At 46.1% G+C, this 25,466-nt stretch overlaps 1 protein-coding gene across 7 annotated transcripts in view; it reads left to right on the top strand.

Annotated features, from left to right (window-relative positions):
* NAV2 (neuron navigator 2) overlaps window positions 1-25,466 on the top strand; it is a 629,613-nt gene that overhangs the window by 295,410 nt on the left and 308,737 nt on the right. For 6 of the 7 annotated variants that reach the window (XM_068260213.1, XM_068260209.1, XM_068260212.1 and 3 more), the window contains exon 1: window positions 3,414-4,252. The exons of the other annotated variant lie outside the window; for it this stretch is intronic. In XM_068260213.1, the coding sequence (XP_068116314.1) occupies window positions 3,998-4,252 (255 nt within the window). In that variant the 5' untranslated portion in view covers window positions 3,414-3,997. Of the gene's footprint in view, window positions 1-3,413; window positions 4,253-25,466 lie in introns of those variants that run through there. 7 annotated transcript variants of the gene reach the window in all.

Here is a 25,466-nt window from a genome sequence, read left to right as displayed (position 1 = left end):
GCGCTCCCCTGTTTGCTATTGATGTCGGCGACGATCGCACTAGAGGGCCACATGCGCCCTCTAGTGGTGTTTCATGTAGCTACCACTCTGGTAGCTTTACATGAAACAAAAACATTTAAAAAAAAAAAAGGATTTTTGCCCATTTGGCAAAATAAATTAACCGCCAGGGAGGTTAATGATCCTGGTTGCCCATGGAGTGCGCCCTAAGTGGCTGCAGTGCTAAAGCACTTTGACAAAAACCTGATATAAATGGGCGACCGGAATCTTGTCTCGCCTACTTTATTCCGGGTCCATGGCTAAAAGTCTTAGGCAGATGCCAGGCAATGTGCTTTGTTTAATAGGAAATAAATATGGCAGCCTCCATATCCCTCTCGCTTCAGGATTATGTTAATATTTCAGTACTGCATTTCCCTTTTGTTTAATATGCCTCCCCCCCCCCCCCCCCCTTTTAAAAAAAAGCTGTGCACACTCTTACAATTGATATCACCCGAAAGGTTCAGGTTGCTATGGCGTCAGTGTGGGGGAAGATTTCACAGTTTGGGTACAGTGCTGTACAGACATCTCTCTCTGTTATAACACAACAACATGCCTGTCTGATAAAATGTTAATAAAAATGGTTTCACTTTCATTTCAGTGTTCTCCCCAGGCTCTTTCAGCCAAGTGCTCCACACGGCTAGTTTTGGTGAGCCCCCGGCTGTCATCGGCTCACCACCTCCTATGCTGTAAGCAGAGTTGCACACAGACGCACCGCCCCCCCAAATTCTCTCATCTCGCCCCACCCGGCTACTCTTTCATGCCACCCAGCTGGAAAAAAAATTCTTGGGAGAACACTGCATTTAAAGTTTAGCTGACAAATGCTAAAGGCCAAACACGAGGGGAACCTTGGCATGTACCTTACGTGACCACTTGGCACGTACCATTTGAGACGTAACACAGGCACCCCAGGAGAGAAGAGACAGGGAGGAGTGCCCTGCGGTTCACATGGGAGAAAGCGCTAGCAGACAGGTGAGTGTAAGCTTCTCTGCCTACGTCGCCCAATGCAACATCAAACGCTGTTAGCGACGAGCTCCCACCACCGATCAAGTGAAATCTTCCATTTGGCGCAATCGACCTAATCAATTGAATTCAGTTGAAAATCGATCAGGAATCGTTTGCGGCATTGATTTCTAGCAGATTCCATCAAATGATCGAATCATCTGGATATTGATGAAAAAATTTACCAGTATATGGCCATTTCTGAATGAACTTGATGATATAACATGTCTATCTATTTGCAGCTCCCACCTCTGCAGAGCTCTGAGCTTGGGGGACTTATGATTTTTACACAGATGACATTACTTTGAGTCAGAATCAAGCAGCATAGATGTATGGGAAATTAGTAAAAAATAGTTTTTTTCATTGAATGTTATGCCAAGTTGTAAAGCTGCTTTAAAAAGGAACTCCAGTGAAAATAATGTAATAAAAAAACTGTGTCATAATTATGTATAAATGATTGTCAGTGTTTTCCCATTAAAAATGTGTAAAATTTTTCCTCTCCCTGATTTACATTCTGACATTTACCACATGGTGACATTTTTACTGCTGGCAGGTGATGTCAGTGGAAGGAGATGCTGCTTGCTTTTTTTTTTTGGGCAGTTGGATCCAGCTGTCAACAGCTGTTATTTCCCAAATAATGCCCCAAAAGGCAAGAAAGAACTGCACTCCACAGCACTTAGTTAAAATTTCTATATTACAATGTCACCAATGTAGGGGATCCGCAGACTTTGCCAGAGTACACACACTTTTGTCCTCTTTTTGAAACTCAACCCCCTTCTGGGGAGAGGGCATTCAAGTATAGGATAAGTGAGGAGGGTGGTTACATTTGGGTATTTAAATAGTGTCCCATACGAATGTGACTCCATGCCCCTGATGAGTCAAATGACGAAACGCGTAGGGCGGAGCTAAGGAGTCACGTGGACGGAAGGAGGAAGCTAAGCGGGGACTGTGGCGTGCAGCGGAGATCCGACCGCGGCGGTGCTGACTGACACACACAGATAAGTGCTTACTATATGAAATCTGGTACGCATGTTTTTAAGCAGAGTTTTAGCAATAAATGCAAAAAGGGTTTTACACTATGCGAGTTCCGCTTTTCTATATCTGAAGGTCTTGTACTGTGGGTGCTCAGGCTGGAGGGCTTTTATGCTTGTCAATCAAGAAGCAATCTGGTGAGTGAGACTCACGAAGGGGGTGAAAAATATTCCCCCATGTTTCTTATATATCTCGGTGGAGGCTCTTTTCACAAAAATATATGAAGTGAATCACTGGGTGGTTCATGTGAAGCAGTATTGCACTATCTTTGGATGTTTTTACAGGGAAATCCTACGCTACGCAGAGAGGTCAGGATTGTGATCGCAGCTGTTATTTCCCACAATGCAATGAGGTTGTCAGACAGGAAACTGTCAGGACCATGGTCCTGAAATCACACTGTGGGAGGGGTTTCACTACAATATCAACCATACAGACCCCCCCTGATGATGCTTTTGTGAAAAGGAAAAGATTTGTCATGGGAAAGGGGGAATCGGCTACTGATTGGGATGATTAACTTTAAAGCTCAGAATATGGTGAAAGTAAAAAGCAGTTACAAACTTTTTTTTTTTTTTCTCTTTTTTATTGCTTCTTGAGTTCCTTATTGGGAAAATTTCCTTCAGTTTCCATACCTGGGACCTCCATGTAGTTTTGTGGAAATGTCTCTTCTCCCCCCCCCCCCCCCCCAAAAAAAAAAAAAAGAAACATTTGGCCTAAAGGTCCTTTTACACTATATCAGTTGCTGTCAGTTGTAACTGAAAGGAAAACTGATGTGCAAGGTAATGTTCATGTTTCCCTATGGCCTCTTTCACACTATACACTGAAAAACTGAAGCTTTTTCACAATGCACTGCTATAGAGAAAAACAATGCATTAAAATGCAATACATAGCAACGCATTAAGTGTACGAGAGCCCTAAATGCCAGTTTTCAGGATTGGGCAGCTCACACTGGGCAGGCTTGGTATGCTTGCTGCTGTAGTTCATCGACAGCTGCAGCCCAACAGGTGGTTGGCTGCTGAGTAAGAGTCACATGACCGGCCTGTGTTGCAGGAAACGTGCCCTTTTCCTTGCTTGTCGTTATTTTCCTTTGAATCCTATCAGGGCTGAATCACCCGTCCCCCTTGTATTCCCGGCAGTTATTTGGCTGTTGGAAAACTGGCTGCTTTTTCTTCCCTAGTACGGTGAGACTGCTCTGACAGCTCTGAGCAAGCCCCTCCCCTCCTGCAGAGATATTTTCCAATCCGGCCAATCGGCAGCCTGCCTTGCTCTGTGCTGTCAAAATGCAAAGCTGCTCCCACACATACACTCTCTTCCCTCTCCCTCTCTCCCAGCAAGCTGTGAGCAGACAACCTGCCAGTGACACATTACCATTCTGCTAAAGTCTACAGGTTGGGCTGATCTGTGGCTGCTCCTGCTGGGATCTCCCTACAGGAACGTGAGCTGCGGCAGGAAAACTGCGGACAAATTTCCATTCCCTCTCTCTCCCGGTATTCCTGCAGCCCTGAGCCTCTAACTGGTATTACAGGACTTGATTCCCTATAACGCAAATATCCAAGGGCAGCAGTCATTATTGGAGTAAGCGGCATCTGCCCGTTGGCTCTGGCTGGAAGGAAGGACGTCTTAAGCCCGAGATCCTGCCACCCTCCGGACAGACGGACACATCTTCAAGATGAGCTAATTGGATAATGAATGTGAGTCTTCCTTTCCCCGAGGGGAGAATTACAGGTGTCTCCCTAGGAGAGGATTCCGATGAAGCGAGATGAAGATGGAGACTCGGATGCCTTGGTGGAATTGATGTCTGGAGCCGGCGTGGTGTCATTTGGCTCATACCGCAGTGGGGGTGACTGAAGGCTTTTTTCTCTCTCCACCTGGTAGGACCAGCTCACTCTCCTAGAGAGAGGAACGTATCTAGGAGGGGAAGGAATCGGAGAAGATGCCATCCATCCTGGTGGCTTCCAAGATGAAATCGGGACTGCCCAAACCGGTCCACAGTGCCGCGCCAATCCTCCACGTCCCCGCAAGGACCATCCCCCAGCCCTGTTACCTCAAATTGGGAAACAAGGTGGACGTCTCGAAGCCCACCTACCCCAGCCAGATCCCGCTGAAGCCGCAGTTTGGGTATGAAACGACGGGGGAGGTGCTGCCCATCAAGAAGACGGACTCCGAGGAGAACGTGTTTGACACACAGGTCAGACCATGCTTCTGTCTCTCTCAGCTCTGGTGGGAATGACCATTGCCATTGGGGGGGATGAAAAGATGTCACCCTTATTCTCTTTTCACCATCATTCCCTCTATAAAGCACATTCAGGACTGTTTTTAGGCATAGGCAAACAAGGCATATGTCTGGGGTGGCAGCTTCTTGAGGGGGCACCATGGAGCTATTCTTAGCAGACTATGCTCCATTGAGACAGGGATGAGTGGTAATTTTAACACCTAAATGGGCACTATTGATGAAAATAACACAGGCTGCCTAAATTGCATAACAATGAATGACAGGTACTGTTCATGAGCTAATTAAGCTGTCATTGTTTTGATTTGTTCTGTACTTTTCTGGATTTCCAGGATAGTATTCCAACCTGGAAAGACCCAGGCATTTCACAAACAGTATTTTTTTTTTAGCATGATCTTTGGAGGGCAGGTTTGCTTTTTTTTCAAATTCAAATTGGCGACAGGCTTGTTTGTTACATCACATATACCAGTGATGGCTAACCTTGGCACTCCCGCTGTGGTGGAACTACAAGTCCCACGAGGGATTGCAATACTCTGACAGCTCTAAAGGCCCATACACACGTCGGATTTTTGCGAACGACCCGTCGTTTCAATGTTCCGTCGTTCTGTCGTTCGCACGTCAAATCCGGCGTGTGTACAGACTATCGTTCGGGTGATAAAACTGGTTTTCAGCGATCCGCCCGGCCAGTCTTATCACCCGAACGATAGTCTGTACACACGCCGGATTTGACGTAGGAACGACGGAATGTTCAAACGACGGGTCGTTCGCAAAAATCAGACGTGTGTATGGGCCTTAAGCATAACTCAGGGAGGCAGAGGCATGATGGGATTTGTAGTTTTGTCACAGCTGGAGTGCCAAGGTTAGCCATCACTGACATATACGGTAGTTTCCAAAATTGCCCCATCGCAACATTCTCCAACCATATTTATAAATACTGCGGTGAACAAGCCCAGGTTCATTTTTGTCACATGCCCCGCTGCCATGCGGGTGATTTGCTGTCAGCATGTCTGAGTCACACCTAGACCCGGCATGCAGTCAATAGGAGTCAGAGCACCTGACTTGCTTATGTGTGATGGAACGGTGTATATATGTGCTTTTAAAAAAAAGAAACTAAGTATGGTCGAAACGCAATGACTTTTTGTCACATTGCGCTGCGATCATATCGTAGTGCAGTGTACGCAGTGGAAGGGCCTCGAATGGTCTAAAATTATTTTAATAAAAATAGTTCCTCATGGAGTCACAAGTTATTAGCCAGAAAATGTGTTTAGTGGTTCATAGTTAACTTCATAAGGTCAGTAGTGTGCAAACACATGTCCTGCTGATTAGATACTTTTATGCTTATCCTTTGTCTCTAATACTTTTTGAAGTTCTTACCCACAACAAGCATGCAGATCAAATTTGTCACTGACCCTAAATGAATATGCAGATCAGGGGTTCTGACTGATTCTAACACCTCTGCTTCTACTTAGGTCTGAATCACTGACTCTGAATGAGTATGCAGATCAGGTGTTCTGACTGATTGTAGCATGTTTGCCTCTACTTCAGTCTGAATTGATGACGCTGAATGAGTATGCAGATCAGGTGTTCTGATGAATCCTAATATTGTCTGCCTCTGTCTTTGCTACATTCCAAGTCACTGACCCTGAATAACCATCTGATCAGGTGCTCCAGTGGAACAGGTGTTTTGAGACCTTGATCACTGACTCTGAATTAGTATGCTGAGAAGGTGTTCTGGTTCCAGTGGCTGCTCATCCCAGAGGGGTGTGTGACTTGGAAACTGCCAGGGCTAAAGGATTAGGATGACAACCAGACAATTTCACATGAAAGTATAGATGACAGCCCTATATTTCTATCAGTTTAGGCTTCATTTGGTGCTTAATGTGTTTTGAACTATATTCTAGCTGAGAGTATGTTTACCTTGATAAATCATCGTGAATTGGACTTTCTGGCCATAGACAGACAGATCATTCACCGAGAACAACCAGTGGTGGAAGCTAAGCTCTCCTACACCGAAACTGTAAAAAAGGGCGCATGCGGCTAGTGGACTAATTGGGCGCCACCATAGATGCCAATACAAAATATTGGGATTTGGACGCCGGAGCAGATATTTGGGCGCCCGGTACAACACCCACTGATATTTTGCGGTGCTCAAGATTATTTTTGCTGTGGATGTGATGCGATCATCACACTGCAGCTAGTGGGGGTAGGTGGTTCGCTGATAGGTAAGTAGTGTGTGTGGGGGGTGATGCTTAGGTTTAGGCATTAGGGAGGTAGTGTGTGTGTGTGTGTGTGTGTGTGTGTGTGTGTGTGTGTGTGTGTGTGTGTGTGTGTGTGTGTGTGTTAGGCATTAGGCAGATAGTGTGTGAGGGGGGGGGGGGTTAAGGCATCGGGTAGGAGGGTTCTGTGTGAGAATAAGCTTAGGTTTGGCCATAGTAAAATATTGGTATTTATTATTGATATTTTACACTTCGTAGTAAAATAGCAGTATTTAATACTTGGCATCCTTTATTTAACGTACACGTGTACACACCTCTTTACAATCCCTCTCTTTTACTCTGATGACAGATGTAGTGCAGGCTAGTTGCGTGGCCCTAAAGGCAAGAAAAATCCTTGCTGATTGGTCACAGAAATGTTTAAACCAATCCATAAATCTCTGCAGTTTTGGATGCATGATAGAGCTGGAATTGTTAGACCGCTGTGACCACCTAGAGAGGCCAGCTGTCTCCCCGCTGCCTTGCTGCTCGCTGTGATTGGACGGTCAGACGTGGAATCTTGAGCACACTAAGGGTTGATATTGCGAAATCTCCCTATTCAGTAAATCATATGCTACATCCGCGCCGGTATTCGGTAGGAAGCTTGACAAGATAATGATCAGTAGAGGCATGACTGATGTTGGTTTCCAGGCACGATGGCTATTGGATCCACATGGCGTGTGTACACGTGTTACCTATGTAGACATGCATAGAGCTGTCCATTTCAGAACAGATTGAGACAAATAAGCTGAGTGAATGAAGACAGACCATTCTGAAAGGCATAGTAGCAAAGGGAAGAAATCAAAATGCTACTATTCTTTTGTGACCTCACCCACTCAGACAGGATTGTAACCGCACCAGTCTCGTATGCAAATCCGTCAGCCGCCTGACCCTTTCCAGGCTGCTCCTATGGGATTACTCCGTAATTGGTGCACTTGTTGGCTGATAGATGAGCTTCTCTCCCAGGGTGCACCTGGCGTGTGTCTATAGAGTCCCCGGATTACACTAGGGATGATCAATGAGATGCTTAGAATTTTGTGTTGGTGCTAATTTGTTTTGCTAATTGTACACTGCTTGGAGATAGACTGACTGGATGCAGTGGCTGCTTTGGCAATTCCTAGGTTACGCTCAGAGTGTTGTGTTATTTACAACTGTAACCTGTCAGTAAATGGGTTAATCTCGCAGCTAACAGGCTGTTTCCAGGATTTCTTTTGAATGAGGCATACGGAGGCGCCATTGCGGATTCACTATTACCAGCGCTATATGCCGGCCTTCCTCGTTTTGCCCACATACGTTTCAGGCCCCTTTTACGCCTGCATGGCAAGTGTGCGTTGCATTACCCTTTTTCATAATGGACATTTGAGGACAGCGGATAGGTAAAGTATTTACATGCACCACGGGCACAAGGGGGTATCTAATATTTGCAGGGACAGCAGCCAGTGGCGGCGAGGCGGCATCAAGAGGCCGATTGCCAAAAGATGTCATGCTGAAATCGATCAGGAATGGGCCTGTGCTGTATGGGCGGCCAACAGGTCTCTTGGTCAAATCTGCCCATACATTGCTAGATGTATGGGCACCTTGAGGCCAGTTTTACACCTGAGGAAAGCGTTGCAGTGCACCACAATGCCAAAAACTACATTCACATGACCCTGCTGCAGAGTACACCGACAGGTTCATGTGTATATCGCCGCCGCGCCGCTCGCACGCCCCCCATAATGTGCACATTGTCCAGTGGCACACAGTTTGGCTTGTGTTATTATGCAAAGTGGAGCCTACACACCAGTGAGAATGGGCCCTGGCATTAACCAGCCTTGGTCAAGGCAGGGGAAAGGGTTTACCTTTGCCAAGAATGTAGTGTGTGTACACTAGCGTGGGCACACCCACCCCCCCTCCCCACCCCACCCCAACACTCTTGATGCGTTGGCAATTGCTCGGCTGAACGCAGGCCAAGAAAATTGTTCTCTTGCATGCTTCCTCCCTACGATTGCTAGAAAGCGCTGCAATAATCCCCATAGGGGTGGTTCCACAGCAACAGTGCAATCGTGCAACATTCACAATAGCGCTGCTGGGATCCCGAAGCAATCACACTCAAGGCAATTAGGGGAAAATCGCAATTGCTTTGGGAATTGCACTGAAAATTACTGTATTTTGCGATTTGGAAATCGCAAATGATTTCCAAATCGCAAACGCACCCGCAAGTGAGCCTCAGTCTGTACTAGGCCTGGCTCCTCTGGCTGCTGAAGACGAAGGATTAGCATAATAACAAGACAATTGGCATTTCTTATGCTGGATACACATGGTGCGTTCGTGCACTCGATGTTCCCGTCGATTCCCGTCGATTCGTTTATTTCCAACATGTCCGATTTGGATTTCGATGGATCGTTAGGTCGATTCGCATGCAAAGTATGCCGAATCGACCTAACGATCCATCGAAATCCAAATCGGACATGTTGGAAATAAACGAATCGACGGGAATCGACGGGAAAATCGAGTGCACGAACGCACCGTGTGTATCCAGCATTAGACTGGAGTAAAGCTGTCAGTCACCACAGGCCCCTCCCTCCTTTCGTCATGCTGCTTCTCTCTGTCACTAAGAGTGCTTCTGAAATGTAATGATTGCTGTTTTTCTTATGTGGCTTAATACAGTTCAGATGTTTCCCCAAATTGCAGACAGATCTGTTTTGCAGCAGTCGCTAAGGCGGGATTAACCCACCAATCACCAGTGCAATCTTCTCCAGCACTGAGGCCAAGCTGTCACCTACAATCTGGCAGCGCAGGGTGTAAAAAGGGCATCTGTTAATAAAACGACACTTACAGTAAATGAATCGGGCACATGCCAGCGTTAGCAAATTGTATTATTATTTAGAGTTAAAGTGACACAGAACACATGACAGACAATTAGTTGGGTAATTAGTGCAGTTTGATAAATGAATGAACATTGAGTGTCACATTCGGCAGTGTTGCCCGTTTTGTGTCACACACTTCTATGCAGGTGCCAATATATTGTGTGAAAAGCTGTGATATCTTATGAGTAGCTAATTATCAGAAAGCTTCTCCTCAATGTGTCCCGGAAGCACCCTTCGCCTTTCTATGCTTTCATTGCACTGTCACCTAGTCTAGCAGATGATCTCATCTGAGCGACTTTGTTCTCCTTCTTACCCCTTCTGTTTCCACACTGTCGGTACTCCATAGGAACACAATGGGCTTGATTCACTAAACCGTGATAACTCAAAGATCACACCTTATCAAAGATCACACCTTATGAAAAGATATCACACCTTATCAAAGTTAACATGCCTTATCAAAGTTATATAGAGTAGCATAGCGAGCGCTATGAACTTATGCCTGCTAATTGGCAATGGCACTCGTCCTGCCCTAAGCCCCTGTGGGTTCGTAGAGCATGCTATGCTACTCTGATAAGGCGTGTTAACTTTGATAAGGCATGTTAATTTTATAACAATAACAATATTTTTATAGCGCTTTTCTCCCTGGGGACTCAAAGCGCTGTGACCCTGCATCATGCAATCTCAAAGGCTAGGCAAAAGAGGTGAGTTTTTAGCCTCTTTTTAAAAGGAGCCTCTTGTACTGATTGTGGAAGTGAGTTCCATAGAGTAGGGGCTGAATAGGAAAAGGCCCCAGCACCAATTGCATACCTCCCAACTTTTTGAGATGAGAAAGAGGGACACAAACCACGCCCCTGCCACACCCCTAGTCACGCATACCATAAAGATTCAATGAGAAAAACATGTTGTTTTATAACTCAAACCACACTGGTCCTTTCTATCCTGGTTCATTTTCCTTCATATTAACATTTTAAAATTTGTAATATATCAATTTAAAGGATGGGAATAAAGTTTAGAGTCAATCAAACACATTTTTTAGTAGATAAATATATACTTACATAGAAAGAGGGGCAAAGTCCTGAAATAGGGACAAATGAGGAGGAAAGAGGGACAGGGCTCCCAAAGAGGGACTGTCCCTCCGAAAGAGGGACAGTTGGGAGCTACGCAAATGTTAAGTGTATCCTGGGAATAACCAGCTTCATCTTGTTGGCAGAGCGGAGGGTGCGTAGAGGGGCATAAAGTTCCAATAGATCCGCTATGTATTTGGGTCCCATGTGGTTTAGAGCCTTGAATGTCAGCAGGCAGATCTTAAAATTAATTCTCCATTTTACTGGCAACCAGTGAAGAGTTTGCAGTACTGTGTGTCCTAGTGGCTGGCGGACTCAATGCGCCAGAGCTGCAGCCACTAGGACACACTCTATTGGCAGTAGCAGTGTTGGGGAGACTTGCCAAAGGTCTCCTACTGAATGGGTGCTGGCTTACTGAACAGGCAGAGCCGAGATTCAAACCCAGGTCTCCTGTGTCAGAGGCAGAGCCCTTAACCCCTCCCCTCAATGGGAGTGGTCTGTGCATGCCCAGTTTAAGTCTCAACGCACCGCACATGCGCACAACTTGGGACTTGGGAGCACGATCAAGGAGATTTGCATGCGAAGTAGCCTGCTACTCCCTCTATTGAAGGTGTCAGCGGAACACTGGAGGGGATCGGGAGGACTGCAGGGGTCCTGATAGAATGTCAGGGGCTGGAAGAAGGCCTGGGCAAGTACAACTTCACCTTTTTGCCCCACCTTGGGTATCCTTTAAGAAGCCATAAAACCTGCAAATTCTACTCACTATAGGTTCCCCTTTTTATAGGGAATTAGTGTGTGGCAAGCACCAATGGCGGACCAGGGAAAATTCTGACGTGCTATAGACTCCAGTCACCTGTGCATCTCAGGTGTCTCCTCCAACAGTATTCCAATGAGTCAGCACCGTCTTCAGTAAAAGCTCTTTATTCAAAATTCAATAAAAATCCATGGCATGCAAGCAGTCAGCTGACTGATTGCTTGCATGCCATGGATTTTTATTGAATTTTGAATAAAGAGCTTTTACTGAAGACGGTGCTGACTCATTGGAATACCCCTTTTTATAGGGTAGGGCTGTATGAATATTATGCTCATAGCCGGCCTTTGACTGGAGCGACCGGAGCGGTCGCTCAGGGCGCTGGCTTCCAAGGGGGCACCTATAGCTGGCTACCTATACTGAGGGCACCTACACCTGAATTCCTATACTGGGGGCACCTATAGCTGGTTACCTTTACTGGGGTCACCTATAGCTGGCTACCAGTACTGAGGACACCAACACCTGGCTACCTATACTGGTAGCACCTACGCCTGGCTACCTATGAGGGAGACCTACAACTGACTTCCTACACTGGGAGCTCCTATACCTGGCTACCTACCTATACTGAGTCTGAGGCATTTTTTTTTTTTGGGGGGGGGGGGGGGCACAGCGGCTATAACGCGTGGTGAAAATTGTCGGTGCTGTGCTATCATTCCAAATTGGGGGGGGGGGGGGTTGGAGAGGGACCTAACTGTCTAAGGCCGGCCCTAATTATGCTAGGTACACACTATGAGATTTTTTGGCAGATTTACTGTAAGATCGATTATTTCCAACATGTCCAATCGGAATTCCGATCATTTTCCAATTGATTTCCTATAGAAGTGAATGGAAAACGGTTGGAAATCGATCAGAAAATGATCGAAAATCAGATCGGACATGTAGAAAAAATCGATCTGACAGTACGTCTGCCAGAAAATCTCATAGTGTGTACCTAGCATTATAAAGCGACCCTGGGCTGTCCCCATAGCAGGTCACAGTCACAGCGGCTGCCCCCCGCATGGCCTCAGGGATGAATCACTTTTTCCTTTCCCGTCTAACGGGAAGATTTCCTGGAAGTTGCAGAATCAGACAGGTGTCGCCTTGAAGCAAGACGCAGAGGATGTGACATTAATATTAAGCCGTGGAGGAGGAGGCGGTGCTTACAGGCTGCTGTTCCTGTGCTGACAGCGCTGAATGCTCCGCTGATCTGCAGATAATCACAATCAGGGCTGTAGTTTGGCATCTTGGTGATGCTGAGCACTGACTGATATTACAAAGGAGTTGGTTGAGCTTGCAAGGACTGCCCCAGCTACTCACACTTCTCTGTTACACTGGCAGAGAATGAAAGGGGAAGCTGACTGTTGTATGCAGCACACATTTCAATCATTTTCAGTTCCTGTTATGTCCAGTAACTCTAAATCACTAAAATAAACACTTGGGGGATGATTCATTAAGCTGCATTGCTAAAGTAGTGCAGCTTAATGTGAGCAGCGTGAGTTGTGCACACGCTATGCGCGGTAATACAGCGTAGCGTTCACTGGTAACTTACGCACTTGCTAATAATGGCTGCTCCAGTCATTCCGCACTGAGTGTGCTTCATAGGATGTGATCCTAGCACTTTGATTGGCCCAATAGGCTGCCTGTCAAGTGACAGGCAGCCTATTGGGCCCAATTTATTTTATATTCAAACATTTACAAAGTAGATTGACTGTTTTATTGTCTTTGCTCAATGGCAGTCTATTAAGTGTCCCAGAGTTTACACACATGAACTATTGACCTTTCTCTATCTATCCCCTGCCCTTAGTACTCTGCCAGGAAAACCTTTATGGCTGCAATTTGCTTACCAGATGGGTTTACTAGATTTCCAACAAGGTACTGACTGGAGAGACGCTGTCACTTGCATGCCTGAAAATTAACTCTTTCAGGCAGCAAAAGAAAAACAGCCTGGCTATTTATATGTTTTTCACTGTACATACACATGTTTATCTCATTATGCCAGATGTCACCTAGGATACTCTCTTTAATGATGTTAATTTCATGTTTTAAGTTTTGCTTCTGGATTTGGATTTTATGAAGTGTACTGTAATGTTTCTGCTGAGTATCTACAGAACAGAAGCAAGTGAGGCTCAGCAGTAGAGATTAGCAGAGTTGTTACAATATGTAGAATTGTCCTGCTGCTGATCACCTTGTGTTTTCTCCATTGTTTTATCTGAACCCCCCCTCCCCTCCCCCTCAGTGTATCAGTGATAGGAGAAGAGACGTTGTTTCCCCACAGATTATTAGTTTGATGGGAAGCCGTTCTCACTGCCAAAATTCCTTCTTCACACTTCCTGCTGCTGAACGACTCCGTTACTATCCCAGTTGTCTGGAGTAACACATTGGCAACGTGCGTGTTATCAGAAACCACAGCTAAAATATGGCCTGTTACTGCTTTTCATTACACACTGCTGCTAGAGGAATCCATTTACATTACAGGACAAATCAATTCTCCCCAAAATGTGGCTCCGCCTTCTACAGCTAAATATGGCCTGTTACTGCTTCCCCTTACACACTGCTGCTAGAGCAGGGGTCTCAAACTCGCAGCCCGCGGGCCATTTGCGGCCCTCGATACAATATTTTGTGACCCTCGCTGGCAAAAGCTTCCTTATAGTTCGCTTCAGTGCTCCCAAGTAATCAACCGCATCCCCGCTGATAAACGAGGGCTGCAGAGCCCCCAAATCGCCCGGGGGGCAATCCGCCTGCATTTCCTGGAAGGGGCAGAGCTTTCAGCTTCAGCTCTGCCCCTCCTGACGTCAATCGCCGCACGGATCGCCGCCTCTCCCCGCCCCTCTCTGTGAAGGAAGAGTGAGAGGGGCGGGCAGAGGCGGCGATGCGCCGCGATTGTGAAATCCCTTATGCGGCCCAGCCTCATCCTGACTTTGCCTCCTGCGGCCCCCCAGGTAAATTGAGTTTGAGACCCCTGTGCTAGAGGAATCCATTCACATTACAGGCCAAATGAATTCACCCTAAAATGTGGCTCCGCCTTCTACAGCTAAATATGGCCTGTTACTGCTTCCCATTACACACTGCTACTAGAGGAATCCATTCACATTACAGGACAAATCATTTCTCCCCAAAATGTGGCTCCGCCTTCTACAGCTAAATATGGCCTGTTACTGCTTCCTATTACACACTGCTGCTAGAGGAATCCATTCACATTACAGGCCTAATAAATTCACCCTAAACTCTGGCTCCGCCTTCTACAGCTAAATATGGCCTGTCACTGCTTCCCACTGCGCCAATGAAACTGAGGAAGGAAGTCTTTTTTGAACCACGCCACGCGTGGAGGCGTCCTGTGTGCCTCCCTCTACCCTCACTCCATGGCTGCCTCCATCCATTTTCCTGGGCTATGTATGTATACCTCCTAACTATTTGGTATCTGTGATCCTCATATGCACTGGTCACATTTATTACATCCACCATTCATTATGGTTCTTGAGCATATTGCTATATCTTAGCACGACCTTCTTTTTCACTTCACTGGCACATATAGGATATTTGGAAGAATTTTTTGGTTCATATCCCTTTCACAGACTAGCTCAGACCCGGGTCTTACATACACAATGGTGGGCTCAACTCAATGAGCCCACGTTGAGTAATCTTGTTGGCAGCCATTAGGGTCCATTTTTAGATATAAGAGGTGAGGCATTTGTGAACTGTTTCCACATTTTATTGTATTGTGGTGATTTGCTGGGTACAGCTATCGTTTTTAAATGTTTTTACGATGTTTGTGCAGAATATGTAATAAAGCTTTTGTTATACTGACCATTGGTGGTGCAGCCCTTTGTGCAGGATTGCTTCTTGCTTTTCTTTATCACACTTGTCTCTTAGTCCTGTGGCTAGCACACCGCATATATGTATATATATTTTGAACATTTGGAGTGCGGATGCAACCATTTCTTTATGCGCCAATGAAACTGATGCTTAACGATAAGTAATGCCAAAATGGGTATCCAAAATAACACTTTATGTTCTATTACAAGCCAATTTTTGAAGTACACTTTTCTCTAGAAAATGTATTTTTTCTGTAAAAGTGCGCTTCTTTAGGTGATGTGAAAGTGCGGCGCGTTGCACTAGACACGTGTGTGTGAAGTTCAGTTTGCTACAAGCTGCAGCACTATTTTATGCCCTGAAGAAGAGAGTCCCACACACGAAACACATTGCCCTATGAGTGAACCTTGCTGGCTGGCTATGGCGTAGGTTTGGAGACAGGCCAACACTTACACTCCTTGTCAAACTGCGTATAATTATCTTGTATATTTTGGGTGCCTCCTATTTTTTGACCCGGGTCAGTGATGTGACTTATTCCAAGTTCTCTCCATAAAAGTAGCAGTGCTATATAAATATACAGTAGTAATAATAATAAATTATCATACCTGTAGAAACGGCTACCTGGGGGTTGTTTGACAGGTCCTCTTTACTATTCAGCTATTCATCTTACATGTGTATTTGCTGTGTTTGTATTTTGTGTGTATGTGCGTGCGCGCTTATGCTCTGAGTGTGTATGCTGTGTGTGTGTGTGTGTGTGTGTGTGTGTGTGTGTGTGTGTGTGTGTGTGTGTGTGTGTGTGTGTGTGTGTGTGTGTGTGTGTGTGTGTGCATTCTGTGTGTGTTTTTGAACAGTTAGTGTGAAAACTGTGTCTGCATGCTGTATGAGTATGTATTCTTCTTGTGTGGTGTGTAGTATTTGTGTGTAGATGTGTGTGCCGGCGTATGTGTGTGTGTTGTCTGTGTATACTGTGTGTGTGTGTGTGTGTATATATATAGATACATGTACTGTGTGTGTGTGTATATATACTGTATGTGTGAATGCTATGTGTATATACAGTGGTTTGCAAAAGTATTCGGCCCCCTTGAAGTTTTCCACATTTTGTCACATTACTGCCACAAACATGAATCAATTTTATTGGAATTCCACATGAAAGACCAATACAAAGTGGTGTAAACGTGAGAAGTAGAACGAAAATCATACATGATTCCAAACATTTTTTTACAAATCAATAACTGCAAAGTGGGGTGTGCGTAATTATTCAGCCCCCTTTGGTCTGAGTGCAGTCAGTTGCCCATAGACATTGCCTGATGAGTGCTAATGACTAAATAGAGTGCACCTGTGTGTAACCAAATGTCAGTACAAATACAGCTGCTCTGTGACGGCCTCAGAGGTTGTCTAAGAGAATATTGGGAGCAACAACACCATGTAGTCCAAAGAACACACCAGACAGGTCAGGGATAAAGTTATTGAGAAATTTAAAGCAGGCTTAGGCTACAAAAAGATTTCCAAAGCCTTGAACATCCCACGGAGCACTGTTCAAGCGATCATTCAGAAATGGAAGGAGTATGGCACAACTGTAAACCTACCAAAACAAGGCCGTCCACCTAAACTCACAGGCCGAACAAGGAGAGCGCTGATCGGAAATGCAGTCAAGAGTCCCATGGTGACTCTGGACGAGCTGCAGAGATTTACAGCTCAGGTAGGGGAATCTGTCCATAGGACAACTATTAGTCGTGCACTGCACAAAGTTGGCCTTTATGGAAGAGTGGCAAGAAGAAAGCCATTGTTAACAGAAAAGCATAAGAAGTCCCGTTTACAGTTTGCCACAAGCCATGTGGGGGACACCACAAACATGTGGAAGAAGGTGCTCTGGTCAGATGAGACCAAAATGGAACTTTTTGGCCAAAATGCAAAACGCTATGTGTGGCGGAAAACTAACACTGCACATCACTCAGAACACACCATCCCCACTGTGAAATATGGTGGTGGCAGCATCATGATCTGGGGGTTCTTCTCTTCAGCAGGGACAGGGAAGCTGGTCCGAGTTGATGGGAAGATGGATGGAGCCAAATACAGGGCAATCTTAAAAGAAAACCTCTTGGAGTCTGCAAAAGACTTGAGACTGGGGCAGAGGTTTACCTTCCAGCAGGACAACGACCCTAAACCTAAAGCCAGGGCAACAATGGAATGGTTTGAAACAAAACATATCCATGTGTTAGAATGGCCCAGTCAAAGTCCAGATCTAAATCCAATCGAGAATCTGTGGCAAGATCTGAAAACCGATGTTCACAAACACTGGCCATCTAATCTGACTGAGCTGGAACTGTTTTGCAAAGAAGAATGGGCAAAGATTTCAGTCTCTAGATGTGCAAAGCTGGTCGAGACATACCCTAAAAAACTGGCAGCTGTAATTGCAGCAAAAGTTGGTTCTACAAAGTATTGACTCAGGGGGCTGAATATTTACGCACACCCCACTTTGCAGTTATTGATTTGTAAAAAATGTTTGTAATCATGTATGGTTTTCGTTCCACTTCTCAGGTGTACACCACTTTGTATTGGTCTTTCACGTGGAATTCCAATAAAATTGATTCAGGTTTGTGGCAGTAATGTGACAAAATGTGGAAATCTTCAAGGGGGCCGAATACTTTTGCAAACCACTGTACTGTGTGTGTGTGCGCTGTGTCTGTATAAAGTGTATGCACATACTCTGTGTGTGTATACTTTGGGCTTGATTCACTAACCGGGGCTAAGCTGGTTAGTGTGCCTTATCTGAGGTTAGTGTTCCTTATCTGAGTTAGTGTGCCTTATCTGAGGTTAGTGTGCCTTATCTGAGTTAGTGTGCCTTATCTGAGGTTAGTGTGCCTTATCTGAGGTTAGTGCCCCTTAAGTAGCTTTGTGCACACTAAAAGATGCAGAAAGCTACATCGCGCACTTCACGATAACATCGCACCCGCTATACTGTACATGATGCGACCTTAAGGTCACATAGGATGCAACCTAAACGGAGCATCAGGGCACCGTTATCGTCGCATCCTATGCGACCTTATGGTCGCATCATATACAGTATAGCGGGAGCGACATTATCATCGCACCGCGCGCAAAGATCGACACATTACGCTGTGCATGGTGCAGTGCGCGATGTAGCTTTGTGCATCTTTTAGCGTGCACAAAGCTACTTAAGGGGCACTAAGTTCAGATAAGGCACACTAACCTCAGATAAGGCACACTAACCTCAGATAAGGTTAGCACTGTAGTTTGTGCCCACTAAGTGATAAGGCACACTAACCGGCTTAGTGTCGGTTAGTGAATCAAGGCCCATGTGTGTGTGTGTTTGTATACAATGTCTGTGGGTGTGTATATTATGTCTGTGTGTGTGTATATTCTCTGTGTGTGTACATACCGTGTGTGTTTGTATAGTGTGTGTGTATATATACTCACTGTGTGTGTGTGTGTGTGTGTGTGTGTGTGTGTGTGTGTGTGTGTGTACATATGGTGTGTGTGTATAGTATTCCTCACACATGGTTTTCCCTCATCAGAGATTTTCCCGTAATGGTAGAAATTACCTGCATGCATTCTGGGTTTCTTTTCGTTAAACGTGTAATTAGGGCTGATTTGTTGACCGGCGTTTCGCCCTCCAGATGGCTGCAAATGGCTGTGAGAGTTTATATTTAGTCTTTTCTGCAAAGATCATTTTTTCCTACAAGCAGGCTGGAAAATTCATCCCAATGCCAGCTCTCCCAGAAATGCTTCTCGCTCCTATGCAGAGCTGTATGTTATTCTGTAGCAGGGATGTATAGCACGCCAGTAACTTATGTAACATAGCAGCTCTCCTTAGAAAGAACTTGTAGACGGGGAGAAGTTAGTGTTAGGGGTTGGTGATGGAAAAGGTCAGTGTTGGAATTAGGAGAGGAAGAGAGGTTAGCAATGAGGATAGGAGAAGGGGAGAGGTTAGGGTTAGGAGAGGGGGAGAGGTTAGTGTTGGGGTTAGGAGAGGGGGAGAGTTTGGGGTTAGGAGGGGGTGGGGAGAGGTTAGCTATGGGGTTAGGAGAGAGGGAGAGGTTAGTGTTGGGGTTAGGATAGGGGCAGAGGTTAGTGTTAAGGTTAGGAGAAAGGGAGAGCTCAGTGTTGGGGTTAGGAGGGGGGGAGAGGATGGTGTTGTGGTTAGGAGAGAGGGAGAGGTTAGTGTCGGGGTTAGGAGATTGAGAGAGGTTTGTTTTGGGGTTAGGAGGGGGAGAGGTTAGAGTTGGGGTTAGGAGGGGGTGTTCGTAGAGAGGTTAGTGTTGGGGTTAAGAGAGGGGGTGAGGTTGGGGTTAGGAGGGGGTGTTCGTAGAGAGGTTAGTGTTGGGGTTAAGAGAGGGGGAGAGGTTGGGGTTAGGAGTGGGTGGGAAGAGATTAGCTATAGGGTTAGGAGAGTGGGAGAGGTTAGTGTTGGGGTTAGGAGAGGAGGGGGGTTAGGAGAGGGGCAGAGGTTAGGAGAGAGGGAGAGTTTAGTGTTGGGGTTAGGAAGGGGAGAGAGGTTAGAATTGGGGTTAGGAGGGGGGGAGAGATTAGAGTTGGGGTTAGGATGGGGGGTTAGTAGTGGGGTTAGTAGAGGAGGAGAGGTTAGTGTGCAAGTTTGCAGAGTGTGAGATGTTAGTGTCGGGGTTAGGAGAGTGAAGCAGGTGGTTTCGGCGCACAGAACTCACTGCCGGGGTCCGAAAGCAATGTTATGCTGCGCGAAGCTCGTAAGAGCAATTTGGGGCTCCGGCTACGTATCCCGAATTACACCTCCCTATCAGTGCCCAACTCATCGACGGCCTCATAATACGCACGCTAGGAGAGGGGGAGAGGTTGGTGTTGGCTTTAGGAGAAATTAAGAGGTTAGTGTTGGGGTTAGGAGAGGGGGAGAGGTCAGTGTTGGGGTTAGGAGAGGGGGAAAGGTTAATGTTGGGGTTAGGAGAGGGGGAGAGGTTAGTGGCCGGGATTAGTAGAGGGGGAGAGGTTAGTGGTCAGGGATAGTAGAGAGGAAGAGGCTAGTGTTGGGGTTAGGAGAGTGGGAGAGGTTAGTGTTGGGGTTAGGAAAGGGAAGAGGTTAGTGTTGGGGTTAGGGGAGGGTGAGAGGTTAGTGGTCGGGGTTAGTAGAGGGGGAGAGGTTAGTAGAGGGGGAGAGGTTAGTGTTGGGGTTAGGAGAGGTTAGTGTTGGAGCTAGTAGAGGGGGAGAGGTTAGTGTTGGGATTAGGAGAGGGGAGAGGTTAGTGTTGGGGTTAGGAGAGGGGGAGAGATTAGTGTTTGGGTTAGGAGAGGGGGAGAAGTTAGTGTTGGGGTTAGAAGAGGGGGAGAGGTTAGTAGTCAGGGTTAGTAGAGTGGGAGGGGTTAGTGTTGGGGTTAGGAGAGGGGGAGAGGTTAGTGTTGGGGTTAGGAGAGGGGGAGAGGTTAGTGTTGGGGTTAGGAGAGGGGGAGAGGTTAGTGTTGGGGTTAGGAGAGGGGGAGAGATTAGTGTTTGGGTTAGGAGAGGGGGAGAAGTTAGTGTTGGGGTTAGCAGAGGGGGAGAAGTTAGTGTTGGGGTTAGGAGAGGGGGAGAAGTTAGTGTTGGGGTTAGGAGAGGGGGAGAGGTTAGTGTTGGGGTTAGGCGAGGGGGAGAGATTAGTGTTGGGGTTAGGAGAGGGGAAGAAGTTAGTGTTGGGGTTAGGAGAAGGGGAGAGGTTAGTAGTCAGGGTTAGTAGAGTGGGAGAGGTTAGTGTTGGGGTTAGGAGAGGAGGAGAGGTTAGTAGTCGGGGTTAGTAGAGTGGGAGAGGTTAGTGTTGGGGTTAGGAGAGGGGGAGAGGTTAGTGTTGGGGTTAGGAGAGGGGGAGAGATTAGTGTTGGGGTTAGTAGAGTGGGAGAGGTTAGTGTTGGGGTTAGGAGAGGGGGAGAGGTTAGTGTTGGGGTTAGGAGAGGGGGAGAGATTAGTGTTGGGGTTAGGAGAGGGGGAGAGGTTAGCGTTGGGGTTAGGAGATGGGGAGAAGTTTTTGTTGGGGTTAGGAGAGGGGGAAAGGTTAGTGGTCGGGGTTCGTAGAGGGGGAGAGGTTAGTGTTGGGGTTAGGAGAGGGGAGAGGTTAGTGTTGGGGTTAGGAGAGGGGAGAGGTTAGTGTTATTGTGATACTTGATACTACTGTCTGCAGAAATCAGCATATTGCCTCCTGTTTGTGAAAGCTGCCTGCTGTTGCCAAGTTGTTCTGGTTTAAACAGAATGTCCTCCCGACAGGTGCAGTTAAGAGTGCGCCCGGGGGTGGCACAGGAACAAGTGACACACCCACCTGTCGTTTATTATTATTATTCTTCTCTGCACCTCCCTGGTAAATCTAGGTCAGTGTACGCTGCACACTCACTGAACGTATATCATGGAGCTGACGCATGAGCCACTTCTGTCTTACTCCCTCACTCACAGCTACCAATCACGGGAGAGTTTCACAGCAGCTTTGAATGTGATTGGTGGCTGACAAGAACCAACTAGCTTCCAGTCCTTTGAGTTTACTGTTCCTCCACAGGACCATCTTCTTTTTCTGGCTGCAGTCCTGTTGCAATGACAGCTTTAGCTGCCCTACCGCTGCCTATGTCACTGCGCTGCATGTAATCATGTGCATGCCCAGTGTATTCTCAATTACAGACCATGCTAAATTCTTTAAATTGTAGGCCTCCTACACACCCCAAATTTTGAGGGCATGGAGGGGACCACCAAATCTAGCTCTGTGCAAATTTGCCGCCCCTAAACCCTGCTGGTTAACAAGATAAGTTTATATGCCATATTACGGGAGCCAGCACTGCTCGGGGGCTGCAAATTTGCACAGAGGTAGATCCTATTTGCAATGTTTAAAGGACCACTCCAGCGAAAACAACCGGTTTTGGACTAGTCCATCTCCTCATGGGGGATTCTTTTCTTTGTTTCCAAAAGCATTTCCTGAACGGCTGTTTTAGGGCTGGTTCACACTTGGCGCTTTTTCAGCGTTTTGCTGATCGCCGGCAATCAGCAAAGCACTGCTGCTAATGTATCCCTATGGATACATTCACACTGCGGCGTTTGCATTTGCAGCGTCTTCGGGGTGATTGTGCTGTGATTTTCGTTCTATTGAACATGAACCACAAGTACAAATCACGCTGAGTGGTGAGATTTTGCCCACTGAATTATGATCGCGGACCCGAACGTGATTGCCGGGAAGTGGCGGTGAATCGCCCTATGTGAACCGGCCCTAACTGCCAAAATAGTTGGATATAAGCCAGCCTCCCTTCTCACTTGCACACTATTTTGGCAGTTAGACTTAGCAACTGCCATTCAGGAAAACAAAGAAAACCCTGGGAACCCCCTTGAGGAGATGCACTAGTCCAAACCCTGTCATATTTTTACTGCTTACTTTTTTTTTCCACTGGAGTGGTCCTTTAAGAACAGAGGTGAATAGTCTTCTAGGATTTTTATGAACTGTAGCTGGCAGAAATTCCCTGACTTTTATCCACTGACCTAATGAATCACCGATACACAAGTGAATATTCTCTGGAGAAATGAGGCCACCATTGGGAGTTATGGCGCTTTCTGTTCCTTTATAATGCTGTTATTGCTCTCTTTACACGATAAAGTCCCTGGAGCACCAAGGGATTTAATTATATCTGGTAAATGTAATGCTCTATACATTAGACTCCAGCCTGGACAACTCGCATGGGCTATTAGGGATGCAATCATGTTTGTTTAAATGACAATGGGCTTTTAAATACCAAACATACCTTCAGGTGGATATGGCTAAATATAGCAGGCGATTCTATATCATGACGGATCGCTGTGTGCCGCGCTGCTATGGAAACACAGCTCACAATATTTATATTTGTCAGTAAAATCCATTTGGCAAAGTAGCAGAGAGAGTGCATACCGCATTTGTATAGGAGGAGTCATGGAAAAAAAGTCGCTTATGTATAGGAGTACTCATGGAAAAGAGTCACATTTGTATAGGAGATTTCCTATAGGAGGACAAGCATGTGATCAGATGATGGATGTGGGAAAGCTGTTACACAGTAATGGGGACCTGATCCTTCTGGTAACATTGTAGGCACCAAAAGAATAAAAACAACTTTTAATTAAAATGAAATGGGAGGTAGTGGTGGACTTACCTCCCACTCAGAAGACCCGAAATATGTGGCCTTGGCTTTGATACCTGACCTAGTTGCTCCCTTAATTGCGTGATGAAGCAGGTTTGTGCCTGGGAAACGTGTTGCATTATGGAGTAGTCAAATAAAGTTTTTTTTTTATTAAAACTGAATCTGTCATTTCGGGTCTTCTATTGGGGAGGTAAGTCGACCACTGCCTCCCATTTTATATAATTTTAAGTCAAAGTTGCTTTTATTCCTTTGGCATCTCTGTACAAGTCTATTGTGTTCCCTTGAGCCAAGCTCCCAGGTCGGCCTGGGATAGCCAGGGCCTCTCCTCACAGCGGGGGGGACCCGGCACGTAGAGACGCTCGCCTCGGGACTGGAGTGCGGACGGAAGCGGGCCGCCTCTCTCCCGGATCACATCGCATGTTCGTTGGGAACCAGGTGCTAAATTATTCATAGACCTGATCCTGGGTCAGGGTTTCGTGCGTAGCAGAGCAGCTACCTCACTGCGATCTATTGAAAGTCTACTGTGTTACAATTGTCCACCCTTGGTGGAGGGGTGTTTCTCCCCTTTCCTATCTACAGAGAGTGACTTCTTAAACCTGAGTGGGCCAGGTGAAAACTCCCCACCTGCTATGTCAGTTGTTGCCTGAGTGGTAACTCTTTTTTGTGAGTAAAACCAATCGTTCGGTAACTGATTCTAAACCTTTTGTAACATACTACACCATCAAGTGCTCTCAGCTTCCCTCTTTTGTCTTCTGACAATGTTGCAGGATTGAGGGTGTTCAGGCTAGCAATGCGTTTTGTATGGAGCTTCTTGAATACAAGCTTCATACAAACTGTCCAAATGCAAAGATTTGCAACATTTAGGTAGACCAGTAAATGCTGGGACTTATATATTGAATGAAAATAGGAATTTTCTTGCTGGCTAATTTCTATTTTTGTGGTCTGCGGATTCTCCATTCAAATCTGACTCCTTTATGGGGTTGAAGGAAGTGTGCATTCACATGCAAGTTCCTCAGTGTACAGAAGGATGTCTGCTGGTTCCCTTGCCTTTATCTGTATTTGCTTCCAGGATTTTTCTTTACTGTCATCATACTGTGATAGTATGGATTTTCTTTGGCGTTTGTAGAATATCGGACACTTGTTGATCTCAAGTACTTGGCCAGGACTGAACGTGCTTCCATGTTTTCTTTCATTATCTCTTATTTTGATGTGTACTTTTCCCCTAAAGAGTCCCACAACAGTGTATTCCACATGTGAAATGTAACCCCCTAAATCTCCTCTCCAAAAAACTCGACAGACAAGTTGAAAGGAAAATTGGCACTATACGTACACGTTTATCTCGTTATGCTACATGTCGTTTCAGGATCCCTCTAATAACCATGTCACCTGTTCAGACCTGCATCAGACGCATCTCTCCCCTTGCGGGTTGGGGCCTGGTGACATGAGGCAGAGTGTGCCACCTTTGAACTTACACAAGGAGAGATGCGTCTGATGCAGGTGTGAGTGTTGCTTCAGCCACTGGCGATCATCGGTTAAGGGAGGACCCCAGGGCTCAGAACAAGGGCCCTGTTACAGCTTCTGTAATCCTGACCCCTGCACTTTGAATGCTTAGATTTGAAGTGTGTGATTATTTTATTCCTGTCTGTCCACTCAGCCGCCGGCTTTATAATTGCATGTTCTCACCTGCAGGAATGTGTCCGCAGTGCTGGGTATGGGCACGCTCTGCCGTGTCACATTGGTTTTACATGTTATTTAAATATGACCATGACAACCGCATAACACAGCCGGAGACTGTCGTCGGGGCTCCAGCCATGCCCAGTGTTTATATAGTGAGGATTACTGGTGTGACCGAGTTCGGGGATTCTGGATGTTACCATGTTTCATCCCGGCTCTGGACGAATCCCAGAAGTCAAAAAGTCAACAGACCAAAATAATCGCAGCTATTTTCTCACTTCCAAACTATATTTATTCTTTTCCAGTGACAACATGCTGCATATTCTCTGGCTGCTCACAGTGATCCTCTGCAAGGTTATCTGTATTACTGCTACTTTGGTGCAGGTGCCACAAGGCTCTGCAGGTGTTTTTATGATCTAAATCATTTGCCATATAGCCGAAAAAAGGTCTTAACCCTTTCCAGACCACCTTCCTGGACTGAGCAAGCGTTACATAACGCGAAACGGAATTTGACAGTCTTGTGCAGAGTATATTTATTAGCAGAGCTTGTGTTGAATCAATCAGGGCATTACACCATCGAGCATCTCTTTTAGTTTCTTCCAGTGGGGGGAAAAGGAGGAGAGGCTTCTGGAAAGG

Source organism: Hyperolius riggenbachi, chromosome 11 (assembly GCF_040937935.1).
Source record: "Hyperolius riggenbachi isolate aHypRig1 chromosome 11, aHypRig1.pri, whole genome shotgun sequence".
Classification (NCBI taxonomy): Eukaryota; Metazoa; Chordata; class Amphibia; order Anura; family Hyperoliidae; genus Hyperolius; species Hyperolius riggenbachi.
Note: the sequence above shows the minus strand (reverse complement) of the source record. Positions and strands in the feature narration are given on the sequence as shown.